Source organism: Salvia splendens, chromosome 13 (assembly GCF_004379255.2).
Source record: "Salvia splendens isolate huo1 chromosome 13, SspV2, whole genome shotgun sequence".
In the NCBI taxonomy this organism is placed as follows: domain Eukaryota; kingdom Viridiplantae; phylum Streptophyta; class Magnoliopsida; order Lamiales; family Lamiaceae; genus Salvia; species Salvia splendens.
This window is the reverse complement of record NC_056044.1, coordinates 28,207,195-28,230,664: the sequence shown is the minus strand read 5'-3', so window position 1 is coordinate 28,230,664 and position 23,470 is coordinate 28,207,195. Positions and strand designations below refer to the sequence as shown.

Below are 23,470 nucleotides of genomic sequence, written 5' to 3'. Positions count from 1 at the left end.
TGCGTCTTTATTTAGCAACGCATAATTCTTATGCGTCGTTCGTTGAGTTTTAAACCGGGCAGAAGACAGAACCAGCCAGAAACGAACGAGCAGAAGCAGGGGACGAAACCAAACGACGAAATCAAGTGATTTCCGACGAATCCGAGCAAAATCCGGCGAATTTCCACCATTTTGCAACCATATTCCGGTAATTGTTCTTCAATTTGGCTAAATACATCCTTTAATGTTTAATTTGGGCAGGTTTTCCGTAATTTAGTAAAAGTAGGGTTTTTGATTAAATTGATGGATTTTTGGTATATTTTTATTGTTTTGTTGCTTATAATTAGGGATTATGATGAAATTATGGGTTATGATGAAATTGATGGAATTTTTGGTCGACTTTCCGTAATTTGTGTATTTCATATGGATTTAATTTAGCAAAATTAGGGTTTATGATGAAATTGTTGGATTTGTTGGTCGATTTTGCGTAATTTGGGTATTTCATACGCATATAATTGAATGGGTAGAAGCAATTGATTAAGTTTTTGTAATTGTGCCCCTTTTGGTGGGCGATTTTATGTAATTTGGGTATTTCATATGCATATATTACGCCCCTAAGTTGCAATTTAGTTAGCTTGTTGAGTTGTTATGAAAAAAATTGAATCATGGGTGAATGTTTTGAAGTAGATGGCATCTGCAAGTTCCGAACAACAATTATGCTATGGACATGAGGATCCATCACTACTGTTTCATCAGAACGAACATATTTCAGGCTCCTTGATGGCGAATGACACAGCAAATGTGTTGAGAAGTCGTAGGACGGAGAGTAAGGTGTGGGCATTGCCAATACATGAAAATGTGATGTATTGGCTAGATGTATGGGGGTTCAGAGGCGTGGTTGAATGTGGAAGGCCGATGAGGATGGACAATGAGCTAATAGCGGCCTTGGTCGAGCGCTGGAGGCCTGAGACACACTGTTTCCACCTTCCAGTTGGTGAAGTTACTGTATCCTTACAGGATGTGCAAAGCCTGTGGGGTTTGAGAGCAGACGGTCGTGTTTTCACTGGCCGTGACTACCCTGTTGGATTTGAAGATTGGTCCAGCAAGTGTAGAGATTTATTGGGATGGATACCTGACGCAGAAACCGAAACGAAGCACGGTGGTTTGTTGATGACGTCTCTGATCCACCAAGCGACGATGCCGTTGGGTGATGGGCTGCCTGAGTATGCATACATTCAAAGAGCACATATACATGCTCTGATCTTGTTAGGGGGGCTTATTTTACTGGACACCACAGGGTGCAAGGTCCCCTTTATGTGGTTAAATGCCTTAGACGATCCGGAAGATGTGGCTAATATCAGTTGGGGTAGTGCTGCTTTAGCATACCTGTATCATTATTTGTGCGAGGCTTCTATAGGCAGACAGAGAAGAGATGTGGGTGGACCTATGGTTCTCTTGCAGCTGTGGGCCTGGGAAAGAATGCCTACATTGAGGCCAGCCTTCTTGATATCGCCTATGCACATGCCGTATACCCCGTGTGGAGCCAAGTAATGTTTTTGTTTAAATTAACTCACATAATTATGTATTTTGTTGATAACTTTTGACATTAATATTATGTATAGGTGGCACGGAGTTACTGAAATTGGAAATGCTCCCCGACATTCAGTAGCTCATTATCGTGATCAGTTATCACTGATCCGTCCTGGCCAGATGAAATTTATTTGTGTTGTCTTAGTTAATGAATTTACTTACTATAGTATGAAATTAATTGTGTTTTTTATATTTGTTTGTAGTTTATGTGGACACCCTTGCAGACTGTATCCTCCCTGAGTACTGCATTGATTCGACTGCATCCTACTTGTGCGATACTTATTTGGTGTGCTGGTCATTTGTCGAGGCACACGAGGCTGGACGCGTTTCCCGACAATTTAACCGCTACGCCCACCAACTTCTCTTCGTCATGGACTGCCGGGTGTCCGGACGGGTGGACACGGGATTACGCGACAGCATAGGTTGTCGCAGCAGCAGCAGCCGCAACCTGAGCATTTTAGAAAATCGCCAGACCGAGCGTTTTAGAAAAATAAACTCGCCGACCGGGCGAAGTTTCTGGACTGAATAGTGCGTGACGAAATTCACCCGGTGACGCATAACGATTATGCGTCGTTCATTGGTGACGCATAATCGTTATGCGTCACTGGGTGAATGTCGTCACGCACTGTTGAGTCCAGAAACTTCGCCCGGTCGGGCGATTTTATTTTTCTAAAACGCCCGGTCGGGCGATTTTATGTAAATTTGTATCGAGTCCAGCCACTTCGCCCGGTGTGGTCGTATGTTGAAATTTGAACATTTTTTATGGGTTGAAACATGTTTCGGGCATATGTTGGTATTTGTTTATCAAAATCATAATACTTGTCGTAATAACAATCATAATAACTGTCATAATAAAAAGCATAATGACTGTCCACAACATCTCACAAATGCACACCTCCCTCTCGTATTTCAGACTCCATTGCATTCAAGAGTCCTTTATGCCCTCACATGAAGCAAACAAATGCACACCTCTCACAAATGCACACCTCCCTTGTGCTTCTTCAACACATTTGCCCTCACATGAAGCAAACAAAATTTGTGGTGTATCTGCGGGGCCCTTGTCATGATTTCAGACTCCATTGCATTCAAGAGTCCTTTATGCCTATCTGATATAATGCACACCTCCCTCTCGTATTTCACCACATGAGTTCTGACATGATCCAAAAACCACGACCAACTGTCATTGGTTTTTTCATCCACCACAACATATGCAATAGGCAAGCATGTCTTGTTAGCATCAAAACCACAAGCAACAAGCAACTTACCTTTAAATCTTCCTCGGAGGTGAGTCCCGTCCACTGTTAACACCGGTGCGGCCTTCTGGAACGCATGTATTGCAGGCCCAAATGCCCAGAAAACATAGTTGAACACCATTGTACGCCTCCGACTCAACAACTCGTTATGCTTCCACTCAACAATTGTGCCCGTATTCTGTGACTGGAGTTCAAACATGTAGCTTGACAACTGCCTAAATGATTCCTCCCATCCACCGTACACAAACTCTATAGCCTTTCTCTTTGCATACCATGCCTTTTTATAACTGATTAACACACCAAATCTGTCTTGAACATCAGCTATTATTGAGAAGACCTTGAAATCGGCACATTGTCGCACATGATGTCGAATCAACAGAGCTATCATTGGGGATGAAAAGTTAGCATGATCTCTATTAGCCCGATGGCCTACACAAGTATGTCGATCCTTCCACTTCCTAACTTCCCACATATCGTCATGCGACCTTTGTGTAACTGAAACCTCCCACTTACATTCCCTCGCCTTTTCAGCGTCGGTGGTGCTGATGATGCCTGCCCCTGTTACTGTAGTTCCTGCTGGAAATTTGCATACAACATGCCACCTTCTTAATTTGCTCTCGACAACCTTAAACTGTTTTTCATTCCACAAACTCCACATAGTTATAGCAGTCTTCACGTGTAGCTTGGAATCAAATTTTGTTCCCAACACAATCCGATGCGGCTCATTCTCATTCCAATACAAAAGGTTGTGTTCATTACCACCCACATCATCCGATACTCCAGAAGGACGACTTGGTAATTCACAAAAGAATCTAAATCCACTAGGATTGTATTCCGGAAGTGGTTGTTCACCTTGCATAACAGGTTTACATGGTACTATCTCATCATCAGAACTAGCACCGACATCATCAGCACCATCACCATCACTAACATCGAGGTCTGGCTCTGTCTCAGATAGTGGCCTTGGCTCATCAAGATCATCTGCAACATCTTCCTCATCATTCAATCCAACACCAACATCAGCAACATCTACAACATCTACAACATCTCTCTGCTCATTCATACTACGATCAAAGCTCATTTGATCCACCCTCGCAGATGATCCAACACCACAGTCAAAACTCATTTGTTCAAACCTCGCAGATGCTCCAATACCGTAATCAACAACTGGTGGGATTTCTGCACTCCTCACCGGTGAATACTCAACAAATAATTCAATACACCCACTTGAATTTTGAGCATTGTTGAACATAAACATTATACTTTCATCATTGCAAATCACAGAACATGTATAACTCATACCGGAAGCATAGACTATACATTGTCTCCATAATAATTCAATTGTGTGTTGGTTCATATCTATTCTCATCGCATCACAGATCATTGCTACCAACCCAGAATAGGAAACACCTGAATTTAATATGATGGAGCTCCTCGCACGAGATGGTTCATAACCAATACCCATATGTGGTAGTTGAACTACTCTACCACCCCAATACAAACTCACAAATACTTACATGATTTCTGCATAAAAAACATTTAAAACAACGACAATTAGGGACATTTTTCCTACAAGCCCTAATTTGTATAAATTGGGTAAAACTAACAAATGAAAGCACAATAAACATAAATAATGATGAATGTAGCTAAATTGATTAACAAATTACCGGATCTTATGGAGAAATCGCCGGAAATAGCCTGAAAACGCCGGAAATCACCGAGAGAGGAAATGAAAGTGTGTGAAAGTGCATTCTGTGAGCTGCGTCTGCCTGCAGGGGGTTAAAAGCCGCCTTAACGACGCATAACCCTTATGCGTCGTTCTTTAATGACGCATAACCCTTATGCGTCGTTAAGCGACGCATAATCCTTGTGCGTCATTAAAGAACGACGCATAAGGGTTGTGCGTTTCATTAAGAACGACGCACAACCATTATGCGTCACTCTCTCAATTAGAATGAATCTATTCTCCTTCATTAAATTGGAATTCAATTATTTTTTAAGCACAAAAGAAGAAAGGACACAAATTACACATAGAATCTGGACAGAAGCAAAAGACAAAATAGTGTTAGAGGATACAATCACAAAGACAAAAGAAAGCTTACTGGTGACTAGGTTAGAGATATGCTAGTGGTTGAAATGCCTACTATACATAAAGATGACTATCGCACTTGAAATAAGCAAGAATACATTATGCAAATAGATGAAGAAGAAACAGGTTAGAGCACACACAAACAAGTGCCCCCAAACCAACACTTACCAACTTGAACAACTTAGCTCGGCTGATATGGTGCCTCAGTCAACTTGAAGCAAATAGATTTCAGGGGAAGGTACAATGTGTACACATAGATGGAAAATGGTTCTACATAACCAACTGTTCAGAAAGACACTACCTGCTGCCAAATGAGCATAGGTCACACAAGCAGCGGGGGATCCAGAATTTTGAAATTGGGAGTGCAAAAATAATTCGAGACTTAAAATAGGATAATACTATGATAAAAGATGCACTAATTCAAAAATGCAACAATAATATGAATCGATCCTTGGCATCCAGTTGAAAAGGGAGTTTTCCACCACTTAAACTTGAGGGTTAACATCTCTATATTATCATAAAGCTAGGATTCATATGTTGGGTTTGTAATCCTTGGTCACATGCTAGATCCGCCTGTGCATGCACGTCAAGAGAGGTTCATCACAAAAGTTATGTTCATTTGTGTAGATCACACTTTGCACAAGATGGACAAACCATATTAGATGGAAAAATTGGTATGTCATCACAAAGGAAGTCATTAGAAATTGCATAATAAAAAAAGGTGCACTCATTATTGTCTTGGAATTCTACTAGACATACAAAATGTCACCACACATATAGAGTTTTTTCACAGATTGTAACCAGCAATCAAGTCAAAATAACCACAAAATGCATGTATGAAGATAACATCCAACAAGATAATGCCAATTGCCAAATGACATATCAACCCCACTAATCCAGAGTTTCAGGTAGTTGCAAACTCTTAGATGGGTTCAAACTGCAATTCATCGTTCAGCCTTCCAACTCTTCAGACACTAATGTTCTTAATTAAGGATTATTTAATGTAATGAAGTCTCTGCAGCAAGATGACGAGTTGGTAATGGAGTTAATAACTCAGTGATGAATGTATGCAACTCTTTTGAAGAACTTACCCCACACCCACCCACCCTCAACAAATCTTCTAAACTGATGGTAAAGGAAGAACAATTACAGTCTTGTTTAATGCATCTATTTTAGTTTGAGAGCATTTTTACCCCTAGTGCACTTATTTTGTGTCACGATTAGATTAGTGCTCCATTGTTATAATGGTTAGTTAGCCTTATTAATATTTATAAAATATGTATATCAACAAAAGTTTAACTAATTTATAATTTTAAATAAATTAATCAATTAAGTTTTACTTTTTATATTCCCTCCTATCACATGAAAATATAAAATTTTCTTTTTTTCATTTTGGTCAATCCCACAAAATTAGTTCACTTTTATTTTTGACAAGTTCCCAAATTCCTACATGACACGGAAGGAGTATAATTTATAAAATTAAAGATACTTATAATAACTTTAAATGTTACAAGATTAATATAAACTAAAGAAGAAAATATAACATGAAAGCAAAAACTGAATTGAACTCGGTGTCCCTGTCTCTACATCAGAAAATCAAAGATTAACATCGACACATACAAGTGTCGAGAATCTATTGGGAAATCGAGATTCCACATAGCCAAAATATATGCATCAGATAGCCAACGTGGAAAAGAAGTGGAGCCCACATGATCTTAGCAAGCCAACAGCAGCAACGAATTAGATTTGTGGATATGCCAACTAGGCATAAAGATAAGAGCACCGATTCCCGTGTCCAAACCAGCCGTCCGATCCCAAAAATCCACTAATCCAACGGCCACCTCTCAACCTCCAACGGCAACCACAATTGCACCATTCAAAATGGGCACTAACCCCCTAAAATTTTAATAATTTGAGCTAGCAGAAATGGCCGCCGTGACCACACAAGCCTCCGCCACTGTATTCCGGCCAAGCCGGTTCCTGAGCGGTTCGTCGGGAAGACTTAACCGGGGAGTGTCGGTTAAACCGTCGGCATCATGCTACAAATCATTCAAAGTGGAAGCCAAGAAAGGTGAATGGCTACCTGGGCTTCCGTCCCCCGCCTATCTCGACGGCAGGTGCGAATTATTATAAACTTCGGGTCCGTTTGCTAGGGCAGATAACTTATCTAACTTAAAATATACTGTGTTCTTATCATATGTTTTTTTTTCTTATCTTTTCTATCACTATCTTTGTAATTATATTTGTTTATAATGTTTATTATAATGAATTAAACAGTCTGGCCGGAGACAACGGGTTCGACCCGTTGGGGCTGGCGGAGGACCCCGAGAACCTGAGGTGGTTCGTCCAGGCGGAGCTCGTGAACGGGCGTTGGGCAATGCTGGGGGTAGCCGGAATGCTGCTGCCAGAGGTCTTGACGTCTATCGGGATCTTGAACGTGCCCAAGTGGTACGACGCAGGAAAGGCAGAGTACTTCGCCTCGTCGTCCACGTTGTTCGTGATCGAGTTCATCCTGTTCCACTACGTTGAGATCAGGAGGTGGCAGGACATCAAGAACCCAGGGAGTGTCAACCAAGATCCTATCTTCAAGCAATACAGCTTGCCCGCGGGCGAATGCGGCTACCCCGGCGGCATCTTCAACCCCCTCAACTTCACCCCCACTCTCGAGGCCAAGGAGAAGGAGATCGCCAACGGTAAGGATAATAATAGTCATTTAAATCACAAAAAGTTTCAAATTTTTTCAATTGTCTCATCCGTGTGTTTGTATGCAGGGAGACTGGCGATGCTGGCCTTCTTGGGATTCATCATCCAACACAACGTCACCGGAAAGGGGCCCTTCGACAACCTCCTGCAGCACCTTTCCGACCCATGGCACAACACAATCATCCAGACATTCCAGGGCTGAGACTGAAATCAATGTACTGTAATATATGACTATATTTGAGTGGATTTTGTCTCAAATTTGAGCTGTATTTGTAAGACAATATTAATGTACAGGGAGAAGCAACTTGGACCTGGAGTTTTTATCATCGATACGCTGCATTTATCTCGTATTTTCACTCGTCGATGATAAAACTTTCCAACAAACACTATATTATGTCTGTTTTACTACCAAACTAAACCAATTCTCTAGCCATTGGCTAACGAAAATACGGCCTGGCTCCATGAACCAACTTGTTAATAATCTTCTTTGCTTGCACGAGAGGGTTATAACAAACTTAGCTACGTGCATTGTCTCAACTCCAGTAAACTCGAGCAAGCTGTGTACGAACCAGACTTCGTTTCAATTGCTGGAGCAGTCTGGAGGCTGCAAGAAATAACAAGTAGTTTGCTTAGAACTTGATAATTCATTATAGGCATACCACATAACTGAGATATGCTCACCGGAGGATAAGAGTTATCGTCTAGCATGGAAATGGCACACGGACCAGCGTTAGGAACCAAACTATGTGGAAGGTCAAAATTCCTGTTTATCTGGTAACCCAAGCTACTCAGTTGAAAATTTACATCTTTTCCGGGTTCCATCAAGTCAGGAAAACTTAAATTTCCAAACGAATTATAGGGATATTGATCGCCAAGAGGCGGTTTCATGTGAGCAGAATAAGAGTAATCATCAACGGACAGCAAGTCTAGTCTTCTTTCATTTTTCATCTCTCTTGAATTTTCAAGATCCTGTTCTATCACATTGGGGAAGTAATCCGAGCATTCCATATCTCTGGGTGATGAACAATATGAGTTTTTGAATACAAGTTGAAATTAAGTCACATATATCCATATGTGAAACTGCTGAAGATAGACTTACCGACTACCCAGGAACTGGGGTTCGCCCGATAGCATCATATGCTGACCCTCTCCACCGGGAAGCCATGACTGGTTTACACAGTCCTGATCACTGCTTGTAGCTAAGGGAAATTGCATGCTGTTTGCAAACTGTGGTTTGGGAAGTTCTTGCTCATAAACTCTACCAAAGTCTCCACACACCTATATATTACATGCCAAAAACTATTGAAATAAATAAATAGAACAGGGTGAATAATGAGAAATCTGGATTGCGTTGTTACCTGGCTTGTGCAGTCAAACTGAATAAGCGGTTCCTTAAAAATCTTTTCCTGTTGAATGATAATTATATCAGTACACTTATCATGCAATCAAGATCTGACTGTTTTGCCTACATATTCGACTCTATAACACCTTGTACTAAATTCATGGAGCATGAAATCAGTGAAATGGCTTGTAAATTTACCTTGGTTATGTGGGTCCTATTCAGCGATTCGCGGAGAGAATTTTCCATCTGATCTAGGTGTTCAATATCTTCAATAGTGTCGGGATTACTCCACCATCTGAAGACAAATGGAACACTTCATATATCTACAAGCAATTCAATGAAGAGCTAACTTGGTAACCAGATCATGATTAACACCTCAAAACTGAATTTCAATTTTCAACAAAATCAATCAAGTACAAAATTGCATAAGTCTATGGACCAAAAGTTATGAGATTTAACCTTATTCTTTCATGTACTTCAGCAAGTTGAGCTTGAAGAGTCGTGACTCGGTTTTGCATTTCCTATCAAGTATAAGAACATATTAGGCATTTCAGGGGTTGGGGGGTCAGGTCAAACTATAGTAAGCTTGACTTTTAGATCGATTATGGCTAGTGAGAGTACCTCAATTGATGGAGTACTGCAAAACGAAAAATCAGAAAATGGAAAAAATCATCAAAAATTGCATAGGGCTTAAGCAATTAAAATTGTCCAAGGAGTTAATAGTTTACCTTGCATCAAGAAACTCCTCTATATCAACATCTTGGTCAAGCTTCTTGAAGTTTCTTTTTAAAGTCTTATCATATCACATATCCAAAGGGACTACATCACTTTCTTTTCAAGAAGAACAATAGAAATTGAAGCTTACATAGTTCACATTATACTTACTTCAAGACTCTCCAACCTCCTGCTTGAGATTCAGAAAACAAAGTTAAAAGAGGTAGAGTTCTTGTAGCATTGAAAGATGACAGTTATTAGTACCTCTTTGCCCTTTCTTTTGGTGTAAGTTGAGCATATTTTGCTATCATTTCATCAATGTCGCTGAATCAAAAAAAGAAGATGAAATTCACAAAAGTCCATGCTAAAGGTTAATCAGTCATATTTTGCTGCTTATTCTTCAGCATCAAAATGGGAATTATAATCAACGTCAAACATGTTACAGAGTCTATATCGACAGCAAAGCAACAAACACACATGCTAAAAGTAAGTCTTTCCATCAACATAAAGACCATACAGAATAGCCATTATCACAAATGATAAGCCTAATTAAAGTCCAAACCAAAGATGCTTAATAACTACCTTCGTTGACCGCAGAATATAGATGGCTTCCCAGATGGAGAAAACATGATAAGTACAATGGGAATGTCACATAAAACAGAAATTTCTTGGGCCTTTTTCAAGATTCCAGCCCTTCGTTTTCCATACGTAACCTGCCGGCTGTTCAGAGTCTCCAATCTCTGTATCTTGAGCTTTACCCTTCCCATCCTTCAAGTTCACAACCACACTTCTATACACCTTTATCATTTTCACGTAACCAATCATTCCTTATGCTATATGTAGAATACTTAGCTTTACTACATGATTTCCATCATTATAAGAATCAAATCACACATTGTCAAATTTAAAGCTGGATTCAGATATATATATTATAAAAAAGCGATCTTTCCTAATATATAGAAACAACAACCTTAATAAGAAATCGCACGAACAAGTGCAAATTGCAGATACAAAAAATCAAGCGATAATCCTGTATTTCCACAAACAAGGGATCAAACGTACGAATCGGCAAATTAATAAGAAAAGGATAAAAGAAAGAGAAGTGTGAGACAGTCACAGTGGAGGAGGATATTAATGGAAAGATTGAAACCCTATTTTGGCAAAGATGCAGAATAATGCAAATGGGAAATGACCTAAAAATGGGATATCCAAATCAGGGGATGAAAAGACCTGATATATGTGAATAATTTGCAATGGTTCATGAAAATGAAAAAGGGGAAAACAGGGGAAGAAGGAGTGATTTTAAGGGAGAGATGCAACGAGAGAGAGAGCTATGGAGAAGGATTGAGGAGAAGACAACAGGTTGTACTATGATTTCGGCAGTTAAAACTCGCGGGAGAACCGAACCTACGTTCACTAGATAGGCGTATCAACCAAATATTTTATTATATTTTCATATACCTATACATTTTAACCATTTTCTGGTAATATTTTTTTATAATCAATTGTTTATTATTGTTATTATCACATTCGGTTAGTTTTTATTTTTTTTGGGGGGTCAGATATAGATGCAACAGAAATAATATTAATATATGCATATACACATTAGGGAAAAGAATGGTGTGCGATCAGCCCAAATATAACTGGCCTTTTCTTGATGGGCTCCCCAGCAAATGATACTCTGGCCCATTATTAAAAACCACCCAATAGCTGGGATATAGAAGTCGTATCCAAAGATGTGTACTCCCACAGTTTTCTTGTCAGACCAAGCTGGTCTTGCTACCATTTGACATACTTGTAATAATGTTTTGTTAGAGTCCATTATTTATTATATGTTATTCCACAGAAAAAATTATGTCTGCCTTGTTAATTCACGTAGCAAGGCAGGCGGGCGCATTGAATTGTACATTGCAATGAAACCATGCCCACGAATTGTATGACATCAAATGAAATAAATAAACCATATAGAATAGACCTAAATGACAATCAAGGTATTACATCATTCTTACTCCTCCCAATGTTCACTTAAACCCAAGTGACAAGGATCCATTAGGTCACTAATTAGGTAGAACCCATCCCTCTCAATATTAGAAAATCATCTTCATTTAGCCGCATTCATTACAACTCATTACCAATCAATAAAGATAATAATGCCTAAAAATGTATTGAATCCAGAGGCGGACCTACCTTATATATAGCATGGGGATCCCCAAGCAATTTGATCATTTACTATATTATATGTGTGTATACAACATATTTCAACTAAGCTTGCTTGCTCTGTTGGTTGGTAAGGGACGCTGCTAGGGACCAAGTAAGCATGGGTACAACATATTAAAATCCTGCGTCGTATATCCATATCCCATTAAAAAGAAAGAACATGAGATCCCTTTCGTCTCTGCATGCAAATGAGATTAATATGAAAATAGGCACGACTAATGATGCGCAAGAATTCTTGGAATCACAAATGCATAAACGATCATAGCCAATGATACGAGTAGTCTTTCAATGAGGTGTTCGGTTTGCAAGATTGTATTCGGGATCAAATTTGTAGTATGTTTGGTTCATGAGATTCAACCCCACAACTCAATCCTATATGGATAATCGTGGGATAATTAGTCATAGCTAACCCCCATATGATTAAAATAATCTCACAACTCAATCCTAGATTGTATTTTGGTATTATTTTATCTTGGAAATCGAATATCACCCAAGGGTATGCGCCAAGGGTCCAGACACATAGAAGAAGTAGAATGAGAGGTAGAAAAGGTACCCACTTTCTTGAGCTCATAATCGGAGTGGTTGAAAGAGTTAAATTTCTCACATCAACAACGAGAGAAGAGATAATAACACGAAATTACTTAATTAAAACACTTATAAAACTATTTATTATACGTAAAATTATTCATTATTAAGGAATTCTACCAATTTTCATTAATAAAGGAATTCTAATAATTTTCAATAATTAAGGAATTCATTAAACATTCCATCTTCCTTCCTTCTTTCTTCTTCACGACCCCCAACCCTTCTTCTTTTCCCTTTTACTAAAGAATTCCGTGTGCTCGTCGCTTATAAGCACCATGCGCCATTTTTTTGGAGGGATTTTCTTTTTAAGAAAGCCCCAACAGTTAAGTGGAGTATTAAATTTTGAAAATATAATTAGGGGCGTGTTTTCTTGAAAGAAGGCACCCAATACAATTATATAAAATTTATATTTGTACTTTGTCGTGTATGTTGCCTACTATTCCTCTTTTGTCCCCATTGGTGACAAAACTATAATAAGGGCCCAACTTCAGAAATGGACTGATGTAAAATTGATATGCGAATTTCGATTTTTTCACAAATACATAATTTATAATCAAAATTCGCTACTCATTAATCTTATGCGTTTTCTTATAAATATCAAATTTTGTTTCCCATCATTTCCTTCAATATAGTTACTATAATAAATTTTGCTATTTTTTGCAACATCGAAGATAAAGGAAGCGAATATCATAATATTTCAACAGAACGGGGAGATGGGTTTTGTAGCTCTTCTTCTGACTCTTTTATCCATCCACAAAAATTAAGATTGAAATATTAAGATTGCGCTGAATGAAGACGATACTCGTAGTCTGACTCAGACTTTTACTACTTTTCCACAGCTAAAAAAGAATTGTGGTCTGTTATATATAGATTATATAATAGTGACGATGAATTTATGTTTGCATTTTTACAGAATGAAAATCGTATAATTTATGTTTTTAAGTTAAACGTTATACAAGGAAAGAGCAGTTCATATACAATAAAGGCAAATTCTTTAACGTTATAAAAGGAAAGTTATACCTATAAATAGACGCCTAATTAACACCTCTCCAATCTTACTCTGAAATCTTACTCTGAATTCCAAAATTTCGTTTGTGCAAGAAGATGGGTGCCTACAGAAATCGCGTGATTTGGTACGATCGGTCGATGCTGCAGAGCGACGAGACGATCTTCGTGATCCCGCCCAATCAGAGCCGTCACCCCTCCACCGCGGCACCTAATTGGTACGACTGCTCGATGGTGCAGGGAGACGAGACCATCTTCCTCGTCCCACGCGATCAAAGCCGTCGATTCGTCGCCGCCGCCAACGGTCATGATCGAAATCAAGGGTTTCCTCAGAATGGAAACACGTCGGAGAGGAGGAGGAGGATGATCGCGGAGCACATCAGAAGTAAATTAGTGGTGCGTGATCACAGAGATGATGATGATGATGATGATGATGGAGTGTGCGTGATTTGTCAAGAGAGTTTGAATTTGGTAGCGCAAATTCGCAAAATCGTGAGACTTGATTGCGGCCACTATTATCACCAGCGCTGCATCACCCATTGGCTCAATGTCAAGAACACGTGTCCCTTGTGTCAAGCACCTGTCGTTTAGTTTAATTGCTGTATTTTACTAATTTTTTTATAAGAATATTAAAGAATTGACCTGTTTAACATTTTTTTATCTTATAATCCTTTTGAAATCAAAATATGTTTTCAAAATTCCACATATGTAAGTATTGTCCATCTAGTCAGAATGTTAAAAAGGGAAGGGATGGTATTAGAACATTTTTAATAATCAATTTTCTAGCACAATGAAATTATTTATATGGACAACACATGGGTTGAAAATTGACAAGATTAATTATACCCTTTTAGTTGAGCACAAATTTTAATACACAATTACTAAAGTAAGAAAAATAAAAAAAATAATTAAAATATTATTAATGTGGTACAAACTAAAAGAATTTCTAAGATTAGGAAAATTGACAAGATTAATTATACCCTTTTAGTTGAGCACAAATTTTAATACACAATTACTAAAGTAAGAAAAATAAAAAAATAATTAAAATATTGTTAATGTGGTACAAACTAAAAGAATTTCTAAGATTAGAAAGTACTATGATACATACTAATAAGGGAAGAGTAAATGCTCTTATGGGATGAGAGAAATACTTCCTTTGTTCCACCATAAGCGAGGCGCTTCATTTTTGCACTCGTTTTAGAAAAATGAGTGCAAAAAAATGTTTCGTTATGGTGAAATGGAGGAAGTACTATTTTTTAAAATCCGTGCTGAAGTCACATAATGAGGCACAAAAGAAAAGACGTACTCCATTAAACAACTTATTTATTTATTTTATATTTTCTTTGTCTCATAATAAATGTCACACTTTTCTTTTTAGTTTGTCACACAAAAAATATAGCATTTCCTTTTTGAAAAAATTTCTCTCTCACATTAATATAAATATATTATTTTCTCCCCACCTAATAAACAAAACAAGATTTCCTAAAATCTCATGTCATATCCAAGTATGCTATCTATTTGGACGAAGGGATTACCTTTGAAGTCAAAATACATTTCTAAATTTCATATCAGTACCGACCAGTGACGAAGCCAAGATTTTTTACCTGGGGGCCCAAAAACTGTTTATAATTGTGAGCTATTTTTTACATCGACATTAATATCCACGTAAACAACTGCAACATAAGTGGAAGGAATAGTGAGGGATGGAGATGGTAATGAAATAAATACAAGTGATAGAAACTAGAGATATATACAACAACTTTAGTAAAAAATCAATCCCGACATCAAAATTGCACAATGTCGTGAAAATGACCGTATTTGCATCTTATATACTATTAATAACATTTCTTATTAACGATTATAAATCGTAACATCAAATAAATCATATAATATCATTTTTCACACATATTCATTATTCGGAAGCTTATAGTATCCTTTCGGTAGAGCTCTTCATGTTTTTCGATCAATTTATGTTTCAAATTAACCAAATATTTGTGATTTAAAAAGTAGACTAACAATGTACTTATGTTTTAAAATAATTACTACATTTATCATTCATAAAAAATTTAAAAAATAGACTAGAATAATAACTAATTACTATAGTTAAAGTATTAAAAAAAGTAGCCAGAATAAATAATAACTACTATAAATAAAGTACTAAATTAAAAAATAGACTATAAATAAAGTCTAATATTTAATAAGTGATAAAGCTTTCAAAAGTCTATACAAATGGTATATATTAAGATTCAAGAGTAATTGAAATGAGCTGTTTTGAGGAAATAAAATACTACTACTAAAATAAAAAGGAACAAAAACCATGTTGTTTCCAGGATTCAAACAACTGACTTCAGGAAGGAAAGGAGGAATATCAAACCAACTCGGCTACCAACATGCTTGTATGTCTTAGGAATGTATACTCCATATATAGTAATAATTTCAATAGCTGGGGGCCCAGTGGCCCCCAGGCCCCAATATGGCTTCATCCCTGGTACCTACCATCTAGTCGAATCATCAAGAATGAACCGGAGGATGCTAAAACATTTTTTCTAGCACAATGAAATAATTATTAAATTGGACAGAATGAATCGATCCCGAAAATATAATGTTACTTCCGAAATAATGAATTGATCATGAAAAATATAATGTTACTTATTGAAAATCAACCAAACTACATGTATTTTCTAATGTAAGTGTCAAAATCTGACTTGGACTTTTAATTCAAGTCTAATTTGTTGGCACTTGATTTTTTTTTCCATATTACCATTTAGACAATTACAACCACATGCTAATAATTTAGAAAGCACAATGAAACTTTAACATGATTTAAGTAAAATCGATACTAGGGATGTCAATCGGGCCAGCCCACCGGGTTTCGGGCCAACCCTATTCGGGTTGCGGGTCAATCGAGTGCGGGCTAATCGGGTTGTTATTTTTTCTGGTTATAAAAGTTCAACCCTAACCCTAAAAGCTCGGGTTTCGGGCTAGCCCATCGGGTTAATCGGGTTGCTACCGATAAAATTAACATGTGATCAATCCAATAAATAATGGTGAAAATTAGTTATATTTATAAAATGTAAAATATTTAATTATGATAAATTTGAGATATATGCGTAAACTCAAATATTAACATGATCAAATACTAATATTTGAGATTTATGCAACATAAAACATAAACATCAAGAAATTTTAAAGCATGTTTAGAAATTTAAATATATTTTTTTAGTGAATTTGAAGTTTCTAATTCATTTATCTATTAATCTATTATTATATTAATAAAAACTTAATATATAATTTATATATTTAATATATAAAATGGAAAGTTATTTTTTCAGTAATCTGTATTATAAAATAATCAATGAAGTGTCGAATTAGAGTCAAACAAATAGAACAATATAAATTTTATCGGGTTTCCGGGCCAGCCCATCGGGTTTTCGGGTCTGGCCCTAACGGGTTGCGGGCTAATCGGGTGTGGGCTAATCGGGCTGTAATTTTATCGGGCTGTAAATTTTTAGCCCTAACCCTATAAATTTGGCGGGCTATTCGGGTCAGCCCACGGGTTACGGGCTAAATTGACATCACTAATCGATACACACGTGATTCAAGACCACATGTTTGTTGAAATTACTCTTTAAGTCGTAACATTAAGACATAATGCAATTTACCAGAATCTCAATATGCTAGCAACATTATAAATTTATAATATCCCAAATCCAATTAATATCATAAATACTCCCCCCGTCCCACTTTAGTAGTCCCAGTTGAGTTCGGCACCGAAAGTTGATGAAAAAAGATAGTGGAATGTGAGTCCTACTTTTTTATATTAGTTTTATAATAAAATATGAGTGGAAAAATGTTAGTGGAATGTGAGGCCTAATACCATTTATTGTTAGAATATGGAAATAGAATAAATGTAATTAGGGAACAAATCATGGAATTAGTATGTAATTGATACGTGTAATTGATACTACCATAATTAGGGAATCTCCTTCCATATGTAAATTAGGGCAACTCTCTATATTAAGAGAGTTGCTCCATTCGATCAAATAACACAGAAATTAATCCCAACCATGTCTAACGCTTCTTCCCTCTCGGTTATCCAATTCAATATGGTACTAGAGCAGGATGAGCGATAGGGACTCAGAATATAACATCATCATCGTCCAAATACCAATCTCGAACCCCCGGCAAGAGGCAAAAACCTGCAATCATCAGAAAAAGAACGATGTCAGAATCAGAAAACGAGAATAAGAGTTCGATGGTGAACTTCTCGGATGACATCGCAATGAAGTTTGCAGAATTTCTCCGACATCTCCAGACCGCGCCAATCACCCCACGACCGACAACGGTAAACGCAGACAACCTCGGTGAGGTAGTCGTTTCAACCAAGTTATCGGGAGACAACTACCCACTGTGGGCGAACCTCATCAAACATGCAATTGGGGGAAAAGGTTTAACCTCCCACATCTCGAAGGATTCAGAACCACCAGCAGAAACAGATCCCGGCCACGAGACATGGCAAAAATTGGATCACTGCGTGTTCGGGTGGATCATCAACAACATGGAGCCTGAACTCGTGAATGAGGTATCGCAATACCTCACTGCTCGAGAACTCTGGGAGGGGCTAGCCATGACATACGGCAGTGGAGGAGATTCACTCCAAGTCTACGACTTGCACCGAAAAGCAAGCAACATCAAACAGGGCGAATTGACCCTCGAACAGCTGTGGAACAGACTCCAAAGCCTTTGGATGTCAATTGATAGAAAGAAGCCAAATCAGATGAAGGACTCGGAGGATATCATGGTCTACAACCGAGAGAGACAAGAGACCAGGCTCTTCCAGTTCCTAATGGCTCTCAACGACGAACACGAAGTAACCCGGAGAGAAATCCTCAAGCGGGAACCCCTGCCCTCAGTCCGGGACGCATACGCGACCGTCCGGCGAGAAGCAACAAACGACGGAGTACTCAAACCCCAGGTTGCCGAAGGAAGAGAACCTCAAACCAGCGGCGGAATCGGGACGAGACTTTCTTCACGCAGCGGAGGACGGTCGGGGCATACCCCCTTTCAAGGAGAAGAGCGACGGACAGACGATGATCGGAACAAAATGATCTGCAGCCATTGCGGGGGGAGAAAGCACACAAAAGACCAGTGCTTCCTCCTCGTAGGGTACCCGAAGTGGTGGGACGAGATGAAACGGAAGAGAGCTTCACGAAATGGCAACCGCTGAGGAGGAACAGGGGTTGTCATACCAGCCGCAGGTGACCGGGCTTCCAGCGCCGCTTGCGCGGCGGGTAGCCCCAGTACCCTCACCGCCAGGCTCGGCGAAACCGAGGGAGGAGGAGAGTCGGCGGCGCAGACAGGGGAAGGAGTGGCAACGGCTAGGGTTTGCCGAGGTAAAGGGGGGAGTTTGCTATTTAATCCCTCAAAATCAGGTTCTACATTTAATACACCCATATCTTTGCCATTATCACATAATACACCCCATGTTTCTAGGAAATATGCCAGCCACCCCATATCCTTTCCGCTAGGTCCCTGGATAATCCGAAATTAGACAATGAGTCCCATTACTCACATATTGTTGAAAAAAGACCCATATATAGTCCATTTTCTAAAATTAACCCAAAAATTCAGTGCAAAAATAGGTTTTCTGTACTTGAAACACTCTTTACTGCATGTCGTACTTCCGAAAAACTACATAAAGACAAGGACTGGATTTTTGACTGTGGAGCAACTGACACTATGTCATTTGACATCGCTGATTTTACTGGAATCACTGAATCCAAGAAAAGCTATGTTCAGACAACTAATGGGAAATTACTTTCAGTCCAAGGAGCGGGAACAATTAAAATTTTGCCCACTCTTTGTATTTCAAATTGTCTATATGTTCCGTCCTTGTCTCACAAGCTGCTATCAGTCAGTCATGTTACAAAGGAGCTTAATTGTACTTTGCTGAAGCAACCCTCCTTTTGTATGTTACAGGATATCCGGACGGGGACGATTGTTGGGCAGGCACTGAGCGAGAAGGACTCTACTATGTGGACGAGATAGCTCAACAGAGTAATGTGTTGCTGACTCACGAATCCACAGACCGACAGGCTTGGCTATGGCACTGACGACTAGGACACCCATATTTAGGGTATCTTAAAACCTTATTTCCTAGATTTGATAAAATTTCTCATTTGAACTGTGATACTTGTTTTCTGGCAAAGAGCCATAGACATTCGTTTAGAATTAATAATACCCGTGTGGACCATGTTTTTTCCCTTATTCATTCTGATATTTGGGGGCCTGCACCAGTTATGGGTGGTGGAGGTTTTAAGTATTTTTTGCTCTTTATTGATGATTGCTCGCGTATGACATGGGTCTATTTTTTAAAGTCTAAATCTGAAGTCTTTGAAAAATTTGTCTTGTTTTACACCTTTGTCCAAACTCAATACAAGAAAAATATCCAAATACTTAGGTCCGATAACGGGGGAGAATATGTCAATAGCAGATGCATTAGTTCTTTGCCAAAAAGGGCCTTATACACCAAACCACCTATCCTCACACACCTGAACAAAACGGGGTAGCCGAAAGAAAAAATAGGAAACTACTCGAAATGACTAGAGCTCTCCTAATTGAATCCAAGGTCCCAAAATCCTTTTGGCCCGAAGCCCTAGCTACCTCAGTCTACACTTTGAACCGTCTTCCAACAAAAGGCCTTGACAGAAAAACACCCATTCAAGTCCTATCAGCCCATACAGAACTCCTCTTACCACTCACACTCGATCCAAAAAATTTTGGATGCTCTGTCTTCATCCACATTCCCAAAATTGAACAAACCAAGTTCTCACCATGTGAGATAAAATGAGTGTTTGTGGGATATGGAATGCACCAAAAGGGGTACCGGTGCTATGACCCAAAATCCAAAAGAATGTTTGTCACGATGAACTCTGACTTCGTAGAAAATGATTACTTTTACCACCAACTTAGCGGTCAGGGGGAGAAAGAACCAAAAACAGAAATTGGCCCACTAAATTTGCTTCCTAATCTTATTATAAACCCTAGCCCGAGTCCGAATCCTGGTCATGAGCCAAGTCCCGATCGGGAAGAGGACCCAACAGAGGAGGTTAGCATTACCGTCGAGCCTGTCTCTGACACTCCAGTTGAGTCCGTCAAGATTAGTGACATCGTTGCAGTACAATCCCCGGCCGATATTCCTGAGGTAAGAGAAGATGCTGACCCTAGTGAAACTCTTTGGTTTGAAACTAACCATGATCACAGCAAAGAACCAGAAGCAAGCACAAGTGGACAACATCGGGTTCTACCGCCGAGAAGCACCAGGGGACTACCACCAAAGAAATACTCCCCAGATTGGAAGGGACGAAAGACATAATACTCCATTGTTAATTCCGTGAAAGCCCATATGACTGAAATGATGAAGGTTTTTGAAGCAGCATTGTATGAGGAAGATATTCCGCACTCTGTGGAAGAAGCAATAAAGCATAAACATTGGAGGGATGCCATGAAACGAGAAATGGACGCACTGCTAAAGAACAACACTTGGGAGAAGTGTGCATTGCCAGAGGGGAAGAGACCCGTTGGGTGTAGGTGGATCTTTACGATCAAAAGGCGAGCTGATGGATCAATCGAGAGGTACAAAGCTAGACTAGTCGCAAAGGGATACACCCAGACCTATGGGGTAGACTATGCTGAGACTTTCTCACCTGTGGCAAAAATGAGTACTGTTAGAGTTCTACTAACCGTTGCCGCAAATCAGAATTGGCCACTTCACCAATTTGATATCACCAATGCCTTCATCCATGGAGAATTGAAGAAGGAAGAAGAAGTATACATGGAGGTTCCCTCAGGATACTCAGGCGAGTTTGCACCTGGGCAAGTCTGTCGCCTGAAGAAGACCCTATATGACCTAAAGCAGTCCCCAAGGGTATGGTTTGGAAGGTTCTGTCAAGCAATGGAGAAGTATGGCTACCAGCAGAGCAACTCAGACCACACTCTATTCCTTAAGAGGGTAGGTAACAAAATGACGTGTCTCCTTATATATGTGAATGACATGATTATTACAGGAAATGATACAGAAGAAATCGAGGAGCTAAGGATAAACTTGTTCAAAGAGTTTGAGATGAAGGACCTGGGTGCACTGAAGTACTTCCTCGGAATTGAAGTACTAAGATCTAAAAAGGGCATATTCTTACGACAAAAGAAATATGTGCTCGATCTTCTGACAGAAACCGGCTTACTTGACTGCAAGCCTGCCGAGACGCCTATGGTACAGAATCATGGCCTGGAGATAGAAGAAGGAGCACTGGCCACAAACAGGGAGGGTTATCAACGTTTAGTCGGGAAGCTAATCTACCTAGCTCATACCAGGCTAGATATAGCCTATGCGGTTGGGTGATAAGCCAGTTTATGCACAACCCACAAGAGGAGCACATGAATGCAGCAATGAGGGTGGTGAGATACCTGAAGGGCACAGTAGGGTATGGAGTTTTACTGAAAAATGAAGGGCACTTAGAAGTCTCAGGATACACTGATGCTGACTGGGTAAGTAATCCGATTGACCGAAAGTCAACTGCCGGATACTTCACATTCATAGGCGATAACCTCGTCACTTGGAGGAGCAAAAAGCAGAAAGTAGTGGCACTTTCTAGCGCTGAAGCAGAATTCTGAGGGGTAAAGAGCGAAATCAATGAAATCCTATGGATACGAAGGCTGTTGACTGAGATTGACTTTCCACCCACTCAGAAAAGCAAATCATTCTGTGACAACAAAGCAGCAATCAGCATAGCCGAGAACCCAGTCCAACATGATCGAACAAAGCATGTGGAGATCGACCGCCACTTCATCAAGGAGAAGATAGAAAAAGGAATCATTGAGCTACCCTTCGTTCGCTTAGAAGACCAACTGGCAGACATTCTAACCAAAGCAATCAACTCAAGGATGTTTGAAGAAGTACTAGACAAGCTAAGTATCGGAGATGCCGTTACTTAGCTTGAGGGGGAGTGTTAGAATATGGAAATAGAATAAATGTAATTAGGGAACAAATCATGAGATTAGTATGTAATTGATACGACCATAATTAGGGGATCTCCTTCCATATGTAAATTAGGGCAACTCTCTATATTAAGAGAGTTGCTCCATTCGATCAAGTAACACAGAAATTAATCACAACCATGTCTAACGCTTCTTTCCTCTCGATTATCCAATTCAATATTTATGAAATATTTCAACCGGAACTCCTAAAATGAGATACCCAAAAATGGTAAATCGAGACTCTAAAGTGGAATGGATGGAGTATTTCTTTTTTTTTTAACATGTGGACTGAATCGGTTGCTATAGAAAAAGTCAAAAAGGCAACGTTTGGTACGTGTTATAGGAAAGTGGCGATAAATGGTAGCAAAAGGGAAAAGGCAGAAAAATGCAAAACAGAAAGTTGAAAAAAAGGCTAAAGCCATTAATGGATAAACATTAACTAAAATAATTAATAAAATGTGGTTATCCTTTGCTCCCACAAAATATCTCAATTAATGGTCCACATACTTTTATAATCTTGTCAAAATCTTATTTTTTCCTGTTCCGTTGAGTCATGAGTCTATTTATATTTATTACGCCATATGTGCCATAAAAATATACACATTTAATTAACCACAAATTTTAATATATAATTAATAAAATAAAATAAAAAATAATTAAGATATTATAAGTAGATAATGAGTCACATTTCATTAGAGAAAAAAGAGTTTTTAAATTTAAATAGTGCATATTATTGTGGACTAAGATGGAAAAATATACTACTATCTACTATGAACAAATAGTGTTTACAATATTAATTTCTTGGTCGCAATCACTTCCTAATATCATCCCCATAAGAAAACGACATAATAGTGATTTAAGTTAAAATTATGTTAAGTAAGTTAAATAAAGGAAGAATAAAGTAAGAAATGAAAATGTAGAGATATGAACATCGAATAAAGTAAGAGCGAGTAAAATAAG

General features: G+C 38.8%; 2 protein-coding genes across 4 annotated transcripts; one reads left to right on the top strand and one right to left on the bottom strand.

The window, feature by feature from the left end:
• Positions 1-6,809: 6,809 nt before the first annotated feature.
• On the top strand, positions 6,810-7,940 carry LOC121762725 (chlorophyll a-b binding protein P4, chloroplastic). The gene is made up of 3 exons (XM_042158697.1): positions 6,810-7,028; positions 7,189-7,604; positions 7,683-7,940. Exons 1-3 carry the CDS (start codon positions 6,838-6,840, stop codon positions 7,814-7,816), a joined length of 741 nt encoding a protein of 246 aa, XP_042014631.1. The 5' UTR covers positions 6,810-6,837; the 3' UTR covers positions 7,817-7,940.
• A 137-nt stretch (positions 7,941-8,077) lies between these two features.
• On the bottom strand, positions 8,078-11,060 carry LOC121762724 (agamous-like MADS-box protein AGL65). Of its 3 annotated transcripts, XM_042158695.1 has the most exons (13): positions 10,901-11,060; positions 10,641-10,700; positions 10,253-10,468; positions 9,935-9,994; positions 9,842-9,860; positions 9,685-9,749; positions 9,578-9,593; positions 9,416-9,477; positions 9,155-9,251; positions 8,973-9,020; positions 8,714-8,892; positions 8,296-8,626; positions 8,078-8,218 (listed from the first exon to the last, which is right to left on the bottom strand). In XM_042158695.1, the coding sequence occupies exons 3-13, from the start codon at positions 10,435-10,437 to the stop codon at positions 8,195-8,197; spliced, it is 1,086 nt and encodes a 361-aa protein (XP_042014629.1). In that variant the 5' UTR covers positions 10,438-10,468; positions 10,641-10,700; positions 10,901-11,060; the 3' UTR covers positions 8,078-8,194. The 3 variants fall into 3 exon arrangements, with proteins under 3 accessions (XP_042014629.1, XP_042014628.1, XP_042014630.1); XM_042158694.1 differs by having other exon boundaries at positions 10,641-11,060; XM_042158696.1 differs by lacking the exon at positions 10,641-10,700 and having other exon boundaries at positions 10,864-11,060.
• Positions 11,061-23,470: the final 12,410 nt, after the last annotated feature.

Coding starts and splice junctions, on each gene's coding strand:
- LOC121762725 (XM_042158697.1), top strand. CDS start 6,838: ATGGCCGCCGTGACCACACAAGCCTCCGCCACTGTATTCCGGCCAAGC. Junction 7,029..7,188: donor CCCGCCTATCTCGACGGCAG/GTGCGAATTATT, acceptor TGAATTAAACAG/TCTGGCCGGAGACAACGGGT. Junction 7,605..7,682: donor GGAGAAGGAGATCGCCAACG/GTAAGGATAATA, acceptor GTTTGTATGCAG/GGAGACTGGCGATGCTGGCC.
- LOC121762724 (XM_042158694.1), bottom strand. CDS start 10,437: ATGGGAAGGGTAAAGCTCAAGATACAGAGATTGGAGACTCTGAACAGC. Junction 9,995..10,252: donor ATATTCTGCGGTCAACGAAG/GTAGTTATTAAG, acceptor TTTTTGATTCAG/CGACATTGATGAAATGATAG. Junction 9,021..9,154: donor ATAGGACCCACATAACCAAG/GTAAATTTACAA, acceptor ATCATTCAACAG/GAAAAGATTTTTAAGGAACC.